The following is a 15246-nucleotide window of genomic DNA, read 5'->3' on the forward strand; positions in this document are numbered from 1 at the left end:
AGTCGTGGCTGAACAAGGACATTGACAATATACACTGAGGAACACCTATGTGTGAATGCCATTCACTGACTACCGCTCACCGTTCAGCATCATAGTGCCCTCCAAGCTCAGGACCCTGGGACTGAACACCTCCCTCAGAAACTGTTTCAAGTTTTAATGTCGTGCACAAGTACAGTGAAATGTCTTCCTGACGGGCCGCCCCCAGGTGGCCAGGGTAGGCAACAGCACACTTAGTCCACCCTCCTGTACTGCCTGTTCACCCACAACTGCGTGGCCGAGCACAACTCCAAAACCATTGTTAAGTTTGCCAACGACATGACAGTGGTGGGCCTGATTACAGACGACGATGGTGGACCACACACACACCGACACAGTCATGAAGAGAGCACAAACATCAAATCTTTCCCCCTCAGGAGGCTGAAAAGATTTGGCATGGGCCCTCAGATCCTCAAAAGGTTCTACAGCTGCACCATCGAGAGCATCTTTGACTGGCTTCATCACCGCTTGTTATGGCAACTGCTTGGCATCTGATCACAAGGCGCTAGCTGCGCTACAGAGGATACAGCGTACAGCCCAGTGCATCACTGGGGGCTGAGCTCCCTGCCATCCAGGACCTCAATACCAGGCGGTGTCAGAGGAAGGCCCTATAGAGGATACGCGTACAGCCCAGTGCATCACTGGGGGCTAAGCTCCCTGCCATCCAGGACCTCAATACCAGGCGGTGTCAGAGGAAGGCCCTATAGAGGATAGCGCGTACAGCCCAGTGCATCACTGGGGGCTAAGCTCCCTGCCATCCAGGACCTCAATACCAGGCGGTGTCAGAGGAAGGCCTGTGAATAATGACATTTTATTTTTTGTTGTTTATTGTTTTATTCACAGCATCATTTATTTTGAAAGTTTACACACACATAATCGTATGTTGAAAGCTGTTGTGTAGACTGTATTTAAAGAAATACACAAATGCATGTTATTGGAATTACTTGGTTGAGTCTGGAAAACTTGGAAAAGTTATCTCTACAAGCCAATATGTATCCCATGTACAGGCTATTACAGGATACGTATGGCACAGTCCCCCCTCCAAAACGACACATATTTGAGACCCAACTGAGTATATTCCACCCCACTTTAGCTGAGAACGGTAGAAAAGTTTCCTGCAGCCCAATATTCCTAACATGCCAGTGTCAACGATAGTGTTTTTTCATTGTTGGTTAAAAAAAAAGAAATTAAACCAGATTTGGTATTTGTTTTCACAAATTACTAATTGCCTTTCCTTGCAGGCCATTGATTAAAATGTAATATATTTTGAACAAGTTATCCACATTGCAATATTTTGAAATGTGTGGTTTTATTTTGAAGGTTTTCTCATGACCATATGAGCGTGACGTCATTCGTTGTGCTGCTGGCAGAATTACTGGTCAGCTGCACGAGCAAGACAGCAGCGCTGCCAGACCCGTGAACTGCGTAAAGGAGCCGGTCTTTGGCTCTACACAAATGGAGAACTAAGAATAATTGGGTACCGGGAGATGTTCGATGTCAGAATATATTTTGTGAAATCTAGAATGCGCTTAAAACGCATTGGAAACTGAACATTGTGTAGCCTACGAACACGGACAGTCTCTTCATGAGCTCCAGCTTCATTCCATTTATTTGGATTCTCTTTCGCAGTTCCACGTATTGAGATGGTCTATTTTTGTGATGGCGAGAGGTCTGTTTCCACGGGCCTGGATAAAGAAATCATTCTTTTTCCAGGTAAAACAGTGCTATTCTAACGCGTTTTACACATTTTATATTGACAGAGCTTGCAGTCAATAAGATTGACACCGTGTGGTTACTGTCATTGATTGTTGTAACTAGTGTATGCATTTTTTTCGTGCAGACTCTTACAATTCTGACGGGACTAAAATGTTCATTTAATTGTAGCCTACACCAGCAGTTCATGGAGGTAGAAAACATTTGGCTGCGATGCATATTCTTGCATGCTGAAATTGTTGACGCTACAATGAGATGCGTCAATTTGGTTTGGAAAAATAGTCTCCCTAAGAACTAGCAGAAATAAATTAGGCCTGTTATTATGTTATGGGACTAGGGCATTATGCTACAGTTTATTACATATAGCTTAATACACTCTTATTGAATGTACTCAAATTAATTTGGGCTACCACCTTTGTCCTTGCCTGAGGCCACCAGTGGAATATGTGATTCTGCAGCTGCAACAGTTTGTTTATCCAGTGCCGCGGCAGGAATGATCTGCTGTGCTGGATAATAAGGCTGAACCAAGAGTATTGGGCACTGGGGGGGGGGGGGGGGGCTGCAATTCCCATATACCAGGGATCATCAACAAAACTGAACAAAAATACAAACGCAACATGCAACAGTTTAAAAGAGTTCGCTGAGTTACAGTTCATATAAGGAAATCAGTCAATTGGAATACATTCATTAGGCCCTAATCTATCGATTTCACATGACTGGGAATAATGAAGTAATGCAACTGTTGGTTACAGATACCTTAGAAAATAGGTAAGGGCGTGAAACAGAAATCTAGTCCGTATCTGGTGTGACCACCATTTGCCTCATGCAGCGCGACACATCTCCTTCACATAGAGTTGATCAGGCTGTTGATTATGGCCTGGCGAATTTTGTCCCACTCTTTGAATGGCTTTGCGAAGTTGCTGGATATTGGCGTGAACTGGAACACGCTGTCGTACACGTCGATCCATAGCATCCCAAACATCCTCAATGGGTGTCATGTCTAGTGAGTATGCAGGCCATGGAAGAACTGGGACATTTTCAGCTTCCAGGAATTGTGTACAGATCCTTGCGACATGGGGCATTATATCATGCTAAAACATGAGATGATGGCGTTGGATGAATGGCATGGTAATGGACCTCAGGATCTCTTCACGGTATCTCTGTGCTTTGAAATTGCCATCGGTACAATTAAATTGTGTTCATTGTCCGTAGCTTATGCCTGCCAATACCATCACCCCACCGTCACCTTGGGGCAAACCGCTGACCCTCACAACGCCATACACTTGGTCTGCGGTTGTGAGGCCAGTTTGACATACTGCTAAATTCTCTAATACAACGTGGCAGAGAAATTAACATTAAATTATTTGGCAACAGCTCTGGTGGACATTCCTACAGTCAAGCATGCCAATTGCACACACCCTTAACACTTGAGACATCTGTGGTGTTGTGACAAAACTGCACATTTTAGAGTGACCTTTTATTGTCCCCAGCACAAGGTTAACCTGTGTAATGATCATGCTGTTAATCAGCTTCTTGATATGCCACACCTGTCAGGTGGATAGATTATCTTGGCAAAGGAGAAATTCTCACTAACAGGGATGTAAACAAATTTGTGGAACATTTTGAGAGAAATTTGCTTTTTGTGCGTATGGAACATTTATGGGATCTTTTATTTCAGTTTACATTTTTGTTTAGTGTAGATTCAGCCTTTTTCTTACGCAGATGGTCGGGGAGCCGGAACGTAGAAGCCAAAATGGATATAATATCTGTCTAAAACGTATTAATTTCAAACCTTGCTTACAATTGTATACTGTCACGTCTCTCTATTATGCGTGGGAATACTTGTACAGATTTCCAAAATTAAAATCACTTGGAGCTGATTACCTGGTGTTTTTAGTCTTTTATGTCCAACAGTGAATTTTTTAAAATATATGTATGTATGGGGGAACCTAGCCCTATACCATAAGAGGCTTAGTGGGAAGAGGGAGAGACGGACCATATGCACTAATGCACGGAACACGCGCTGTGAGTGTGTCTGTCTGTTTTGGGTTGGATAGAATGTAAAAAATTATATTTGGCTTGGATGTGACTCTGGCCAGTGATGCACAGCCTATTACAATGGTTCCCAATCCATCACTATGGTAATGTTGACATTGCTCTCAATGTCTGACATGCTTATTATTATAATTTAACATCTATTTAACTAGGCAAGTCAGTTAAGAACAAATTCTTATTTACAATGACTACCCGCCAAACCCGGATGACGCTGGGCCAATTGTGCGCCGCCCTATGAGACTCCCAATCACAGCTGGTTGTGATACAGCCTGGAATTGAACCAGGGTCTCTATTGACACCTCTAGCACTGAGACTGCCTTAGACTGCTGCGCCACCTGGGAGCCCAATGTTTTTGTTAAATATGTAATAGACTTATATAATATGTAACTTATTCAAACCACAGAATACATTTTAGAGGACTTTCTTTTGCAGTATGTTGAGTGCATTCAATAGCACATGATTGTATTTAGGGCTTGTAATTGCCAGGGACCTCATGATACGATATTATAACCATACTTAGGTGCTGATAGGATATGTATTGCAATTCTCACGATTCTATATGTGTTGCGATTCAGTACTGTGATTTTATGGCGATTCAATTTTCCAAACATATTGCTCACTACTACAAAGAGACGAGAGAGCCTGAGAAAACAAGTTTTGATTAGTCATGGAAATAAAAGTTCTGAAAACAAATTGGCTCCCTTTAAAAAAAAGAAAATGGAGAACTAGCTAAGAAGGGAATATACTGGCATTTGGTGCAAACATTCAGGCAACTAGTGCAAAAATAATATTACAATATTGTCAAAACGATATGATGTATTGTCAAAATAATATCCCAATATGTAACTGTTTTGATTCCCCCCCATCTCTTACTGTATTATGTTCCCATGTTTTGCTGTATTCAGTGATGTGAAATGCTCTGAACATTGCAGATAGAACTAGAACAAGTAGAGCAGACATGATTACATTTGCAGATAGAAATAGAACAAGTAGAGCAGATATGATTAAATCGCTCCATATGATTTTGTTTGTTCTTTCTGACAGGCAATCCTATCTGTTTTACTCAACATTTCAATCCGAACTTTCTCTAACTTTACATCCTCCTGAAGAGATGTTGCTGTTAGAACAATACTTTACTGCTCACTGTAGAATGAGGCCTGGCTTGTGACTCGACCAACAGTGACTTGGTCCTACCTCTGGAGGCCCCTCTCTCTCTAACCCCTTTAAGCCATAACTCCCTCATGGTTCAAGCTTATTCTTCTCATCCCAAAACAACACCGCTCTAAGCTCCAGGCTTGATCATAGAGTCCTGACTAGAAACACTTAGAGAAAATCAAAGGTGATTTGTCCCTTTCCCCTCACAAGTATCTTATTGGTCACAGTTTACCTCTCAGACATACTCTGATTCTGTTTTAATATCCACACATAGTATGATGCAATTTATTGGCAGGGCAGTCGATCTCTGATTAGGCATGCATTCTATTATAGGGAGTATGCTAGTGTGGACATTGGAACGTAAGCATCTGACTGCACACGGGCCGGGCCGTTCGTTATCTTGTCATGTGATATGAGGCCTGTGACAGCCTATAGCCTAGGTCTGTAACTCAATTGATTTAGAACCATGTCTGGAGTCTGGTTACGTTAAGATCAAACCAACACTTAGCCCCAGAACTCTTGTTTATAGTCTCAACGGGTCATTGTTGGACCACTGTGGTTGAGATCAATAGCTTGATTATGTGAACCCCACTGTCACCGTGGAAACTACAGTACCGCTGGTTGTCTGTTGTTGGTCACATGACGGTGTTGATTAGGAAGCGCTAATTAGTATACCGCCATTGACCAGGCTGGCCTCATTTTTTGACTCTCACGGCACAATAGGGGTTTGTTCTCTCTCTCGCTCTCCATTCGTTTGTAGATGCATGTGAATGTGTACCGTTAAAAGTCCAGAATCCTAACTGAAAACCTCACTCAACTCACGCCATTAACGAAAAAGACGCCATTTCAGATGAAAATCGAACGCTTACTGACAACTGCACTTTAGAATTAGATGGAGTGGTGTCGTACTGTGTAGGGCGGGGGGACTCGGCACACTATTTTACAACACGATGTGGTAGATTGAACATGGTGGTTAAACATTGTGCACTTAATGCTCTACTCATTGATGCATTGGTGCATGCTTATGCATTTTGAAAGGGAAGGCGAAGAATAAAGTAACCAACTAACCCAGTTTGCTCTGTTTGACCCCTGTAGGCTCGCATCTCCTTTGTGCGGGTGAAATACCTGTTCCTCACCTGGCTGACGGTGTTTGTTGGGGGCTGGGTGATCTATGTCCAGTATTCTAACTACACCGAGCTGTGCAGAGGACACGAGTGCAAGAACGCCATAGTGAGTACGGACACATCGGTCATATCCATGATCCACTTTGTTTTTGTTGTTGTTGTCCTTTACACATTTTGCTGTATTTATTGATAGACAGGAGGAGTGTTTTGAACAGGCAGTGGAGCCAGATTGGTATGACAACACTGCGTGTGTGTGGGGGGGCGCACGCATCTCACAGCATCGTCACAAGTGGTCCGCCCTCTATAGATCTCACTTTGTAAAATCTGGTGTACTGTTGTAGAGTAAAGGCAATGGAGAGAGAGACTAACACCGACCCATGTCCACTGCTCCCCCAGTGTGACAAATACAGGAGAGGCATCATTGACGGCTCGGCCTGCAGCAGCCTTTGTGACAAAGACACCCTCTACCTGGGCAGGTGCCTCTCCACCAGCCCCAACAACCAGGTGTGGTAACAGACCGTGCACCCTACCTCTGAGCTGTTGTCTTGGTCTGTACCAAGTACAGGTCCAGGATCAGTAAAAACCAACCTTAGATCAGTGCATCAACCTAGGACCCGGACCTACAGCCCTAATGTTGACTCAAGAAGGCGCTTCAGCAAGTTCCTGTATGTGGCCAATGGTTTTATTGAAGGGCGTGGTGTCTTCAGTAGAAGTTCACTACAGTATTTCTATGCACCGTCAGTTCAGGACAATAATCCAGTACCATCAGTTTTTCTTATCGACTGTAGGTGTATAAATAATGTAATGCCACTCTCTGGTTGTCCCTCTTGCCTGGGGCTCTCAGGTGTACACAGGTGGCTGGGGTGACGTGGACGGGGTGATCCGCTGCCAGGTGGGGGAGGTGCTGCACTATGAGCTCGGAGAGGAGCCGGAGCCCCGGAGAGAGGCCGCAGTCTTCGACAAACCCACCCGCGGAACGTCTGTGGAGAAGTTCCGAGAGATGGTCTTCAATCACCTCAAGGTCTTGGAACTATTGCCGCTTTTGACTTCAGCAGATGCTGTCGCAAATAATCAGCATACCGTTTTGACATGAGTTTTTGTCTCCATCGAAGTCCTTTGATGCTTTGGTTATTTATTGTACCAACATTTTTACCAGAAATCTGTATAGTTTATAGAGGATACCAGCTAAACCTCTATGTCCTTCCTCCCACTTTCTCTCCCATCTCCAGTCAAAACTGGGCGAGCAAGCTAATCTGGCCAGCCTGGTGACCCAAATACTCAGCGTCGCCGACGGCAACAAGGACGGCCACGTCTCGCTCCCAGAGGCCCGTTCGGCCTGGGCTCTTCTCCAGTTGGACGAGGTGCTGCTGGGCCTGCTCCTCCAGGAACGGGGCCACACCCCTCGTCTGATGGGCTTCTGTGGAGACCTGTACGTGACCGAGAGGGTACCCTATGGCCCCCTTTACGGTGTCAGCCTCCCCTGGCCCCTGGAGGCCTGGGTCCCCAGTGGGGCCCGACGCAGCATGGACCAGTGGTTCACCCCCTCGTGGCCCCGCAAAGCCAAGATCTCCATGGGTCTCCTGGAGCTGGTGGAGGACATCTTCCACGGCAACTACGGCAGCTTCCTCATGTGCGACCTGAGCGCCGGCCACTTCGGCTACACGGACCGCCACGACCTCCGCCTCACTGACCCGCGGGCCATCGTCTCTGAGGACGCGTTCAGGCGAACCATGCGCGCGCTGCACTGCGAGAAGGACGACGACTGCTTGTTTGGGGCGGACTGCCGGACGTCGTGCGACGTGGCTCAGAAACGATGCAGGGAGGAGGTGACCCAGCCCAACCTGGCCAAGGCGTGCAGGGCTCTGAGGGACTACCTCCTGAGGGGAACACCGTCGGAGCTGAGGGAGGAGCTAGAGAGGCAGCTGTATGCCTGCATGGCCCTCAGGGGTTCAGCGGGCCAGATGGACATGGAACACTCGCTCATCCTGAACAACCTCAAAGCTCTGCTGTGGAGACAGATCTCTCATACTAAAGACTCATGATGTAATTGACAAGTCTGCTACTGGCACATTGGCTTGGTTAGAGGAGCCTTTGAGGAAAGTATTTCTAAAAACTCAACCACTTTTGGTGGATTGTTCATTCAAGACTATATTGTGTTATCTACCACCCGTTTTTATGTTGCATAGCAGTTGTTTTGGCGGTGTAACTGCATTAGAGCTGTCAAACCCACAAGCGGCTCCTGGCATACCTATTTGAAAGGAAATTGATGTGGAACTACCTTTTTAGAAAGCTTTTTTCACAACTTTGTTTTGTAGTAAAACAGAGGAAGAAAAAGTGTTTCCAGTGACATCGGTGAGCGTCGTGTAATTTTAACCATTATAGACATTGCCTACTAATTGGTTGTCATTGGAAATCTTCCTTTTTTTAAATGACTAAGCAACAAATGTGCCATTTTCACATTTTGATGTTGGCGTGGTGCTGGAGATAAATTTTTTCCTTTTAATGAAAACACTAATTTCAGATTTAGTCTACACCTCGATTAGACGGATGAATGATTTTGAATTTGAGCATCATTTCTATATAGCCTACACTTTCTCGCTCTGAACTTCTAACGCGAGTGGCTTCATGACAATCGAAAGCAGCCGCTCACCGATTTGACAGCTCCACCTCAAGACACCGTCAAAACATTAGCTATGCGGCTATCGCTGGTTAAAGCTTGATCCGATTAAATCTAGACATGGGTCGTTGGACGAATGGACTACCACAATTCATATTCAGGATGCTGGGAAACTGTAGAGATATTTGCTGTTTATGAAGGAGCTCATGGAACATTTTGAAGCGATAGTATGAACTACACTTGCACATTACATGAAGACAATGTGACCAAAATATCTGAGGAAAGCGTATACAAGTCTACGGCTTTGTCCCAATCTTTCCTGCCATGTTTTGAAATGACCAGTATTACCAGTTTGTCCATACCTTGACTGATCCTTTGCTTTTAGATTCATGGGAAGTAGTGGAACGAGTGTATACTTCAGGAGGTCAGATACTGGGACACACCCCATGGAGTCATCCACTTTGCTGGACGTTTCACCACCCTTCCTCACTTGATGATTTGCATTGGCATATAGCAGTGCTGCATCAAAACTGGACTAATAAGTCTCTTCTACACCCTCTGATAAATGCCAGTTTGCATACCGTGTACATTTGTCATTTCCACTATGTAGCATCCTAGTGCCATATTCTGTACAAGCTAGATAGAGATCATGCTGAAAACACCAGACTTGTTATCTTCCACTTGAGGTAGAGTACATGAACTACATTTGACTTGCCGTTTCTACATCCTTAAGCTCAAACTGTACATCTTTTAAAATGGAAACCCAGTCCGATGTGGATTCTGAAGGAGTTAAATGCAGCTGTGACCTTCAGTTGAGGGATGAATTGCAATGTAGATGTATGTTTACCTTGAAGTTTGAACCAGCATGATTTTGCACAATAAAAACCACATACCACTCACCACTGTGGTCTCAGTCAAGTTGAGAGTGGATTATCCTGACCGTCTGTGCAGTGAGTATGGAAAAAAATATGCAGACTAACAAAGGTTTATAAAGGATGTTAAAAATGGAATGTGTGGGATAACCTGCTAAATCAACTCATTCAATCACACCAGAATTTCCCTCAAATATAAAAACTGCAGTATACAGGAAGCCATTCTCGCAAACTGCCAGGACGGTGCCTCCGCAGGGAGCAAAGTGACGGTGAAACAAAGTCGTTTGCAATACATTTATTAAGCCAGTGGTCTAACCATCCGCCGCATCTGCTTCCTGTGCTCGTAGAAAGCTGGCCTTTTTCTGGGCAACGCGGTCCTTTCTCTGTGCCAACGAGAGTTTGGCGCGGTTCCACCTGTGACAAAAAAAAACAATATCCCCATTAACCATCAGCACAGCGAATGAGATTAAAGGCCGATAGCTCAATATTGACACTACCAGTGGAACTACAATATACAGTCGCTTCTCTCAGCCCCGTCTTGAAAGGACAATGGACATCAGCTGTTGCAAATGAAGGACCAACTACATTTTGCTCAGCATACTTCGTATCATCATAAAGAAGCACTACCCCAATGCACAATATGCAAATGTTCCCAAGTGTAAAGCCAGAAACGGTGTACCAAACCCACCTCTTCTTTTTGACGTCTTTTTTGGGTTTCTTTTCGTGGACTGGGTTCTCTCTAATGGCGGCGTGTGCTTTCTTGTACATCTGCTCTACCTGAAAGAACACATGGTTCAGGCGGAGGTAAACAGTCCAGGACCAGGGTCCACAGAAAACCAACAGCCCTTCAGCATTATCTGGTAATTAATCTCGCTTCTCTCAGCCCCGTCTTGAAAGAACAAAAAAACATCAGCCGTCGCAAATGAAGGACCAACTACAATCTGCTCAGAGATCTTGGGATCATCATCAAGAAGCAGCTAATTTCAATAAGAGTTGCCAAACCAACTGATTTACTCTCCCATTACAGGATGTGGAGTACAGGCTTCTCCGTCACTAATGTCTGAGCTGTAAAACGGCCTTACCGTGTCTGGCGTGACGCCGTTCTTTATGAAGCGGGAGAACTGTTTCTTGTAGGAGTCTTCGTCCTCCTCCATCAGGTAGCTCATGTAGTCCGACACGTTCATGCCCATGATGTGTTTGCGATGCATCTCTGCGTTGAACTCTTTGCTCTCCATGTCATAGCCTGGGAAACGTTTTGTGCTGAGGAGCGAGAAGCACCACACCGATTACTTTGGTTGATTTAGTGTACAGTGACTTTGAATACCGGTAGTCATAATTTTTTTCTTTCCATAATCACATTTTAAAATAACAAAGTCTTATTGCAGAATTGATAGTCTAGTTTTGGGCAAACATTTTCCCGATAAAGCGCAAGAGAAGAGACGTGGACACATTTTGTATCTCCCGACAGGATCCGCAGTGAGGTGTTCAGCCTTCACTACAGGTTTATGAGAGAACTATAATGCTTTACCCCTCTGTGTTGGTCATATAGAACATTTCAAGTCCTAGATGGACAAAAAAGGGGAATCCATGTTCAGCTTCAACCTGCACTAAACTGTGAGGAATTGAGAGGCCACCTTTAGTGCTCAGCTTCAACCTGCACTAACCTGTGAGGAATTGAGAGGCCACCTTTAGTGCTCAGCTTCAACCTGCACTAACCTGTGAGGATTTGAGAGGCCACCTTTAGTGCTCAGCTTCAACCTGCACTAACCTGTGAGGAATTGAGAGGCCACCGCCGACAGCACCCTTTAGTGCTCCGAACACTTTGTTGCCCGTCGACGTCCTGGCAAGCCCGGCGTCTAGAAAACATGTGAAGGCCCCCGGCTGGCCGTCTATACTCTCCACGTTGAACTCATCTCCCGTCACCTCCACCTGGCCCTCATACACCGGGTCCAGACCAAACTTGTTCAGCAGCTGAGGAGCGAGAGAGAACGATGTTTCATTAGAGAAATGCAAATGTATGTCCTCAAATAGTAGCTTGCCATACTGAAATTAATTGCATTCAATGATAGACGGGAGGCCACACGACTGTAAAAGCAGGTAAAGAATATCCCCATACCAGCGTCACAGGTTTCCGCGGGAAAAAAAGTATTAGAGAAAATGATACGCTTCAGAAAACTGTACACACAGATCGGTCTTCCCTTCTCAGCATAATGATACTGGTACAGGATGCAGTGGTAGGTTTTAATTTTTAAAATCAATTAATTTGCCAGTGCAGATGAATGGCTACACAGGTGCCAACAATACCCTGACAAACAACTTTACGCAGGATGAAGTCATTCCAGTTCTATTACAGTGACGTCAACCAGCTTCCACATGAAAACACGAGAACATTTTTTTTGCGCAAGTGTGCACGCTTGCGTATGTGTATCTATAGGATTGCCACAGGTGTGTGAATGCAGCTATGCATTCCTCTATGTGTATGAGCGCGAGGCGTGTGTATGCATACAGTATGTGTGTGTCCCTTACCCTGCGAGCCAGCAGTAGGCCTGTGCAGTAGGCTGCAGCATAGTTTGTCAGTCCCACTGTGATGCCGTACTTTGGCAGTTCATGGGAGTAGGCGGCACTGACAATCTGGTCACCCTCAATCTTGGCATAAGCAATCTGAAACAAGAGAGAAGTGGTGAGGGTCTGGATGTGGTAAAAAAAATGTTTACCAAGATTCTTAGAGCTGGGCAGGGACAAAAGCCTGCACACTGCACTCACCTGACAGCAGATATCTCTGTTGGAGAACCTCACGATCATCCTGTACTTGGGAGTGTTGTACTTGTTCTTGTCTTGTATGACCAGGCGCTTACGGGCAAAGTAGTCAGTCTTCCCCTCTGTCAAAGACAATCACACCAAACACACAACTGGCTAGTATGCCAGAATCAGCCAATCACTTGACTGTTTATCTTCAGCACTTCATTCATCTCGCTTCTCTCAGCCCCGTCTTGAAAGAACAAAAAAACATCAGCCGTCGCAAATGAAGGACCAACTACAATCTGCTCAGAGATCTTGGGATCATCATCAAGAAGCAGCGAATTTATCACATTCAGACAACTGGTTAGTACATTTGTCATAAAAATAAACACATGTTTATTCTCCATTCTATTTAGTCGGTGGCTGCATTCCAAACACTTAACAGACACACCCTCTCCCCTCGGGGCAAGTGAATTTTAAATGGACCACCCTTGCCCGGAAATTTGTCGCCCGAAGTGTACATAATTGTACACTTGCAAACTCCATTAAAAACTAGGACTGAGGGGCTTACATTGCAAACTTCCCTTGCTTGGCTAATAATTTGTACCAAAGACAAATAGGGTGTGTCTTTTGAGTTTGAATCGCAGCCAGAAGTTGGAGAGAATATGATACATAAAAGGGTGCGTGAATGTGCATTACATATCAAGACAAATGTACCTCGCCTTCTCCTGAACTTCACCTGGTATCTCTTGAAGTAGGCCTTACTTTTAACGACTTTCACAAAGCCCTGTAGAGAGAAAGAGGTGAGACAGCTGCCATTGCAGACTTCTGGCGAATGGTTCAGGCGTGTCAGCTAACATGCAATACACATTTCTGCAGTCTGGGCCCCAAATAATGTGCATAAGCACAATGAATATAATGTAGGCCAAACCCCACCGAGGATAATATGCAGGAGCTTCTCACAAACCACTTAATGTCACCTCCCCAACACTTTAATAGTTGCCACTACTCCTGCTCAACAAAAAATGTAATCAGTCTCATCACAATTTATGTCACTCCAAAATGACTGAGGTAGGGTGGCGTTTTACCCCAAGTTGGTCTACAATTGACCCGTTATATATTTAGCGCCACTCTCCGCTATGAAGTCACCGCAAATTGCAACGCATAATGTACTGAACATGCTGTCGCTAAGACTTCCTAGTTTAAAAATGGTACAGCTCGCGTGGATATTAGAAACGGAAGACGGGATCCCCACCTTAACACATGTCATTAAAACTGCGACAGTAACGAATAGTTGTGCATTGACTGCTTGTACGAACACACGTTTCCCTCCCTATTGCACTCATAATTAGATTAATATTTCTCTGAGAATACAACATGCCCACTAGGTAAAAATATAGACTATTCTACTATGGGGTCGTCTTGTCTTTCTATTCGTTATTACAAGTTTTCCCTGCACATGTGGACTGTTGTAGCATCTTCAAAGTGCACCTCGGCAGAAACTTTCTTCTTGTTCCATTTCTTTTTTGGTTGAGGGCAAAAGTAAAACTAGCACGACTGTATGCATTACTTTAGTGATTTCAGTACACAGTACAAAATCAGGCAGAAAACAACGCGAAGGCAAAAGTTGAATTATTTTAGTCCTGTTTACCGTGGAGGCTGACGGAATTCACCGCCAGGCTTAAACAATGACATCTGGTTTGCCGTCTACCTCGTACCATCTAAACACAGCATTTAGGCTGACATTGGAAATGTTGAGGTAGGCCTTTGAGCGCCATATCGCCACGCTGGAACCTCGCCTGCAGTAAACATACAGCAAACCCGCGAAAGTATGCTGCACAAATCCACCCTCATCCATTTCCAACGAAACGTCTATCCGACATGACAATGCATATTACATGTATACGAGGAACATGTTTAGGATTGTCATCATATTATGACAAAATTACTGACCATTTTTTGAAAAATGTCCAACTTCACAGTTGAAAGTCTTCCCGAATAGCTGCAGAGTTGGTCAAAAATGCTGACGTCGCAAACAGGATACAGCTTTCTATGAATAGAAACGGTAAAGCACGCCACCTACTGGATGGGAGGAAAATTGTATGAATATTATTTTATTCGTCCTAGTCTCGGGAAATCCCAGACTTTAGTGCATTCCAAACACTTTAAAAGAAACACCATATACCCTCAACCCTCAAATTAGGTGGACACATCTAATGAGTTTTACATGGCGTCTGACGTGTGTGCAGGGCGAGGGAGGAAGGAATGGGTTTTAAATGGACCGCCCTTGCCCGAAAATTCGTCACTCGATCATCCCGCCCTGATGTGATAATAGTAAAAATGGTGTTTATTTTTGCATTTCCCGGTGCACTAGGTGCGTAAAACCTTCACTTAAGGGCCAAGGGAACGGTCTAAAATTAGCAAACTCAGCTCAACCGGGGTACCGGGTCATGCAAAACGAATCCCACCAATATCAAAATCAACCAGATTCAGCCTGTCTCAATCGGAGGGGATTTATTTCGCCCAAAATCTGTCCGCGGGAGATAAACCCATTTTGTATGGCGTTCTATGAGAGTGTCGAATTACGTGAGGCTTATTTGATCGAATACACGTTTCTTAATGCTTAGGCTGTTACAAATGTACTTATATAGGTGGATGATGCGCGGGGCATTTCTGCAACTTTTAGAAAAACAACTTAATTGTGCCTGTTGTTCACACGTTTATCTGCCCTCTTATTGGCGAGAGTGGTCCCACCTGCTCTTTCCTGCCTTCAATCATTGAGAACATGTATTTCCATTAGAGCAGTCACTTGGCTATCTTGACAATATAATATATATTTTTGTCTAAACGCAGCTTGTATAGGGCAACAGAACATTGTTCATGTGGGAGGCAACCTGTCTGCCTGGGGACTAGAGAGACTACTAGCCTCGGCCCC

The 15246-nt window shown here is 44.7% G+C and overlaps 2 protein-coding genes and 1 non-coding gene across 3 annotated transcripts; 1 reads left to right on the forward strand and 2 right to left on the reverse strand.

Annotated features, from left to right (window-relative positions):
- Nucleotides 1–1408: 1408 nt before the first annotated feature.
- LOC124009495 (divergent protein kinase domain 1A-like) lies at nucleotides 1409–9599 on the forward strand. The gene is made up of 5 exons (XM_046321318.1): nucleotides 1409–1749; nucleotides 6055–6189; nucleotides 6480–6587; nucleotides 6928–7104; nucleotides 7313–9599. The coding sequence occupies exons 1-5, from the start codon at nucleotides 1696–1698 to the stop codon at nucleotides 8123–8125; spliced, it is 1287 nt and encodes a 428-aa protein (XP_046177274.1). The 5' UTR covers nucleotides 1409–1695; the 3' UTR covers nucleotides 8126–9599.
- A 253-nt stretch (nucleotides 9600–9852) lies between these two features.
- Nucleotides 9853–14524, reverse strand: LOC124009496 (60S ribosomal protein L5-like). The gene is made up of 8 exons (XM_046321319.1): nucleotides 14265–14524; nucleotides 13029–13098; nucleotides 12336–12451; nucleotides 12099–12233; nucleotides 11341–11543; nucleotides 10655–10832; nucleotides 10261–10349; nucleotides 9853–9986 (listed from the first exon to the last, which is right to left on the reverse strand). Exons 1-8 carry the CDS (start codon nucleotides 14265–14267, stop codon nucleotides 9884–9886), a joined length of 897 nt encoding a protein of 298 aa, XP_046177275.1. The 5' UTR covers nucleotides 14268–14524; the 3' UTR covers nucleotides 9853–9883.
- On the reverse strand, nucleotides 11023–11146 carry LOC124010268. Its single transcript, XR_006834404.1, has one exon. It is a non-coding gene; the product is annotated as a small nucleolar RNA SNORA26 (small nucleolar RNA).
- Nucleotides 14525–15246: the final 722 nt, after the last annotated feature.

The sequence above is a fragment of the Oncorhynchus gorbuscha genome, linkage group LG22, assembly GCF_021184085.1.
Source record: "Oncorhynchus gorbuscha isolate QuinsamMale2020 ecotype Even-year linkage group LG22, OgorEven_v1.0, whole genome shotgun sequence".
NCBI classification, from domain to species: domain Eukaryota; kingdom Metazoa; phylum Chordata; class Actinopteri; order Salmoniformes; family Salmonidae; genus Oncorhynchus; species Oncorhynchus gorbuscha.

Bases quoted from the DNA above. Each gene is read 5' to 3' on its own strand.
- LOC124009495 (XM_046321318.1), top strand. From the start codon at position 1,696: ATGGCGAGAGGTCTGTTTCCACGGGCCTGGATAAAGAAATCATTCTTT. The intron at 1,750-6,054 runs GTAAAACAGTGC...TGACCCCTGTAG, and splicing joins AGAAATCATTCTTTTTCCAG to GCTCGCATCTCCTTTGTGCG. The intron at 6,190-6,479 runs GTGAGTACGGAC...CTGCTCCCCCAG, and splicing joins ACGAGTGCAAGAACGCCATA to TGTGACAAATACAGGAGAGG.
- LOC124009496 (XM_046321319.1), bottom strand. The intron at 12,452-13,028 runs GTACATTTGTCT...TGTCTTTGACAG, and splicing joins GAAGTTCAGGAGAAGGCGAG to AGGGGAAGACTGACTACTTT. The intron at 9,987-10,260 runs GTGGGTTTGGTA...TTTTTGTCACAG, and splicing joins AAAGACGTCAAAAAGAAGAG to GTGGAACCGCGCCAAACTCT.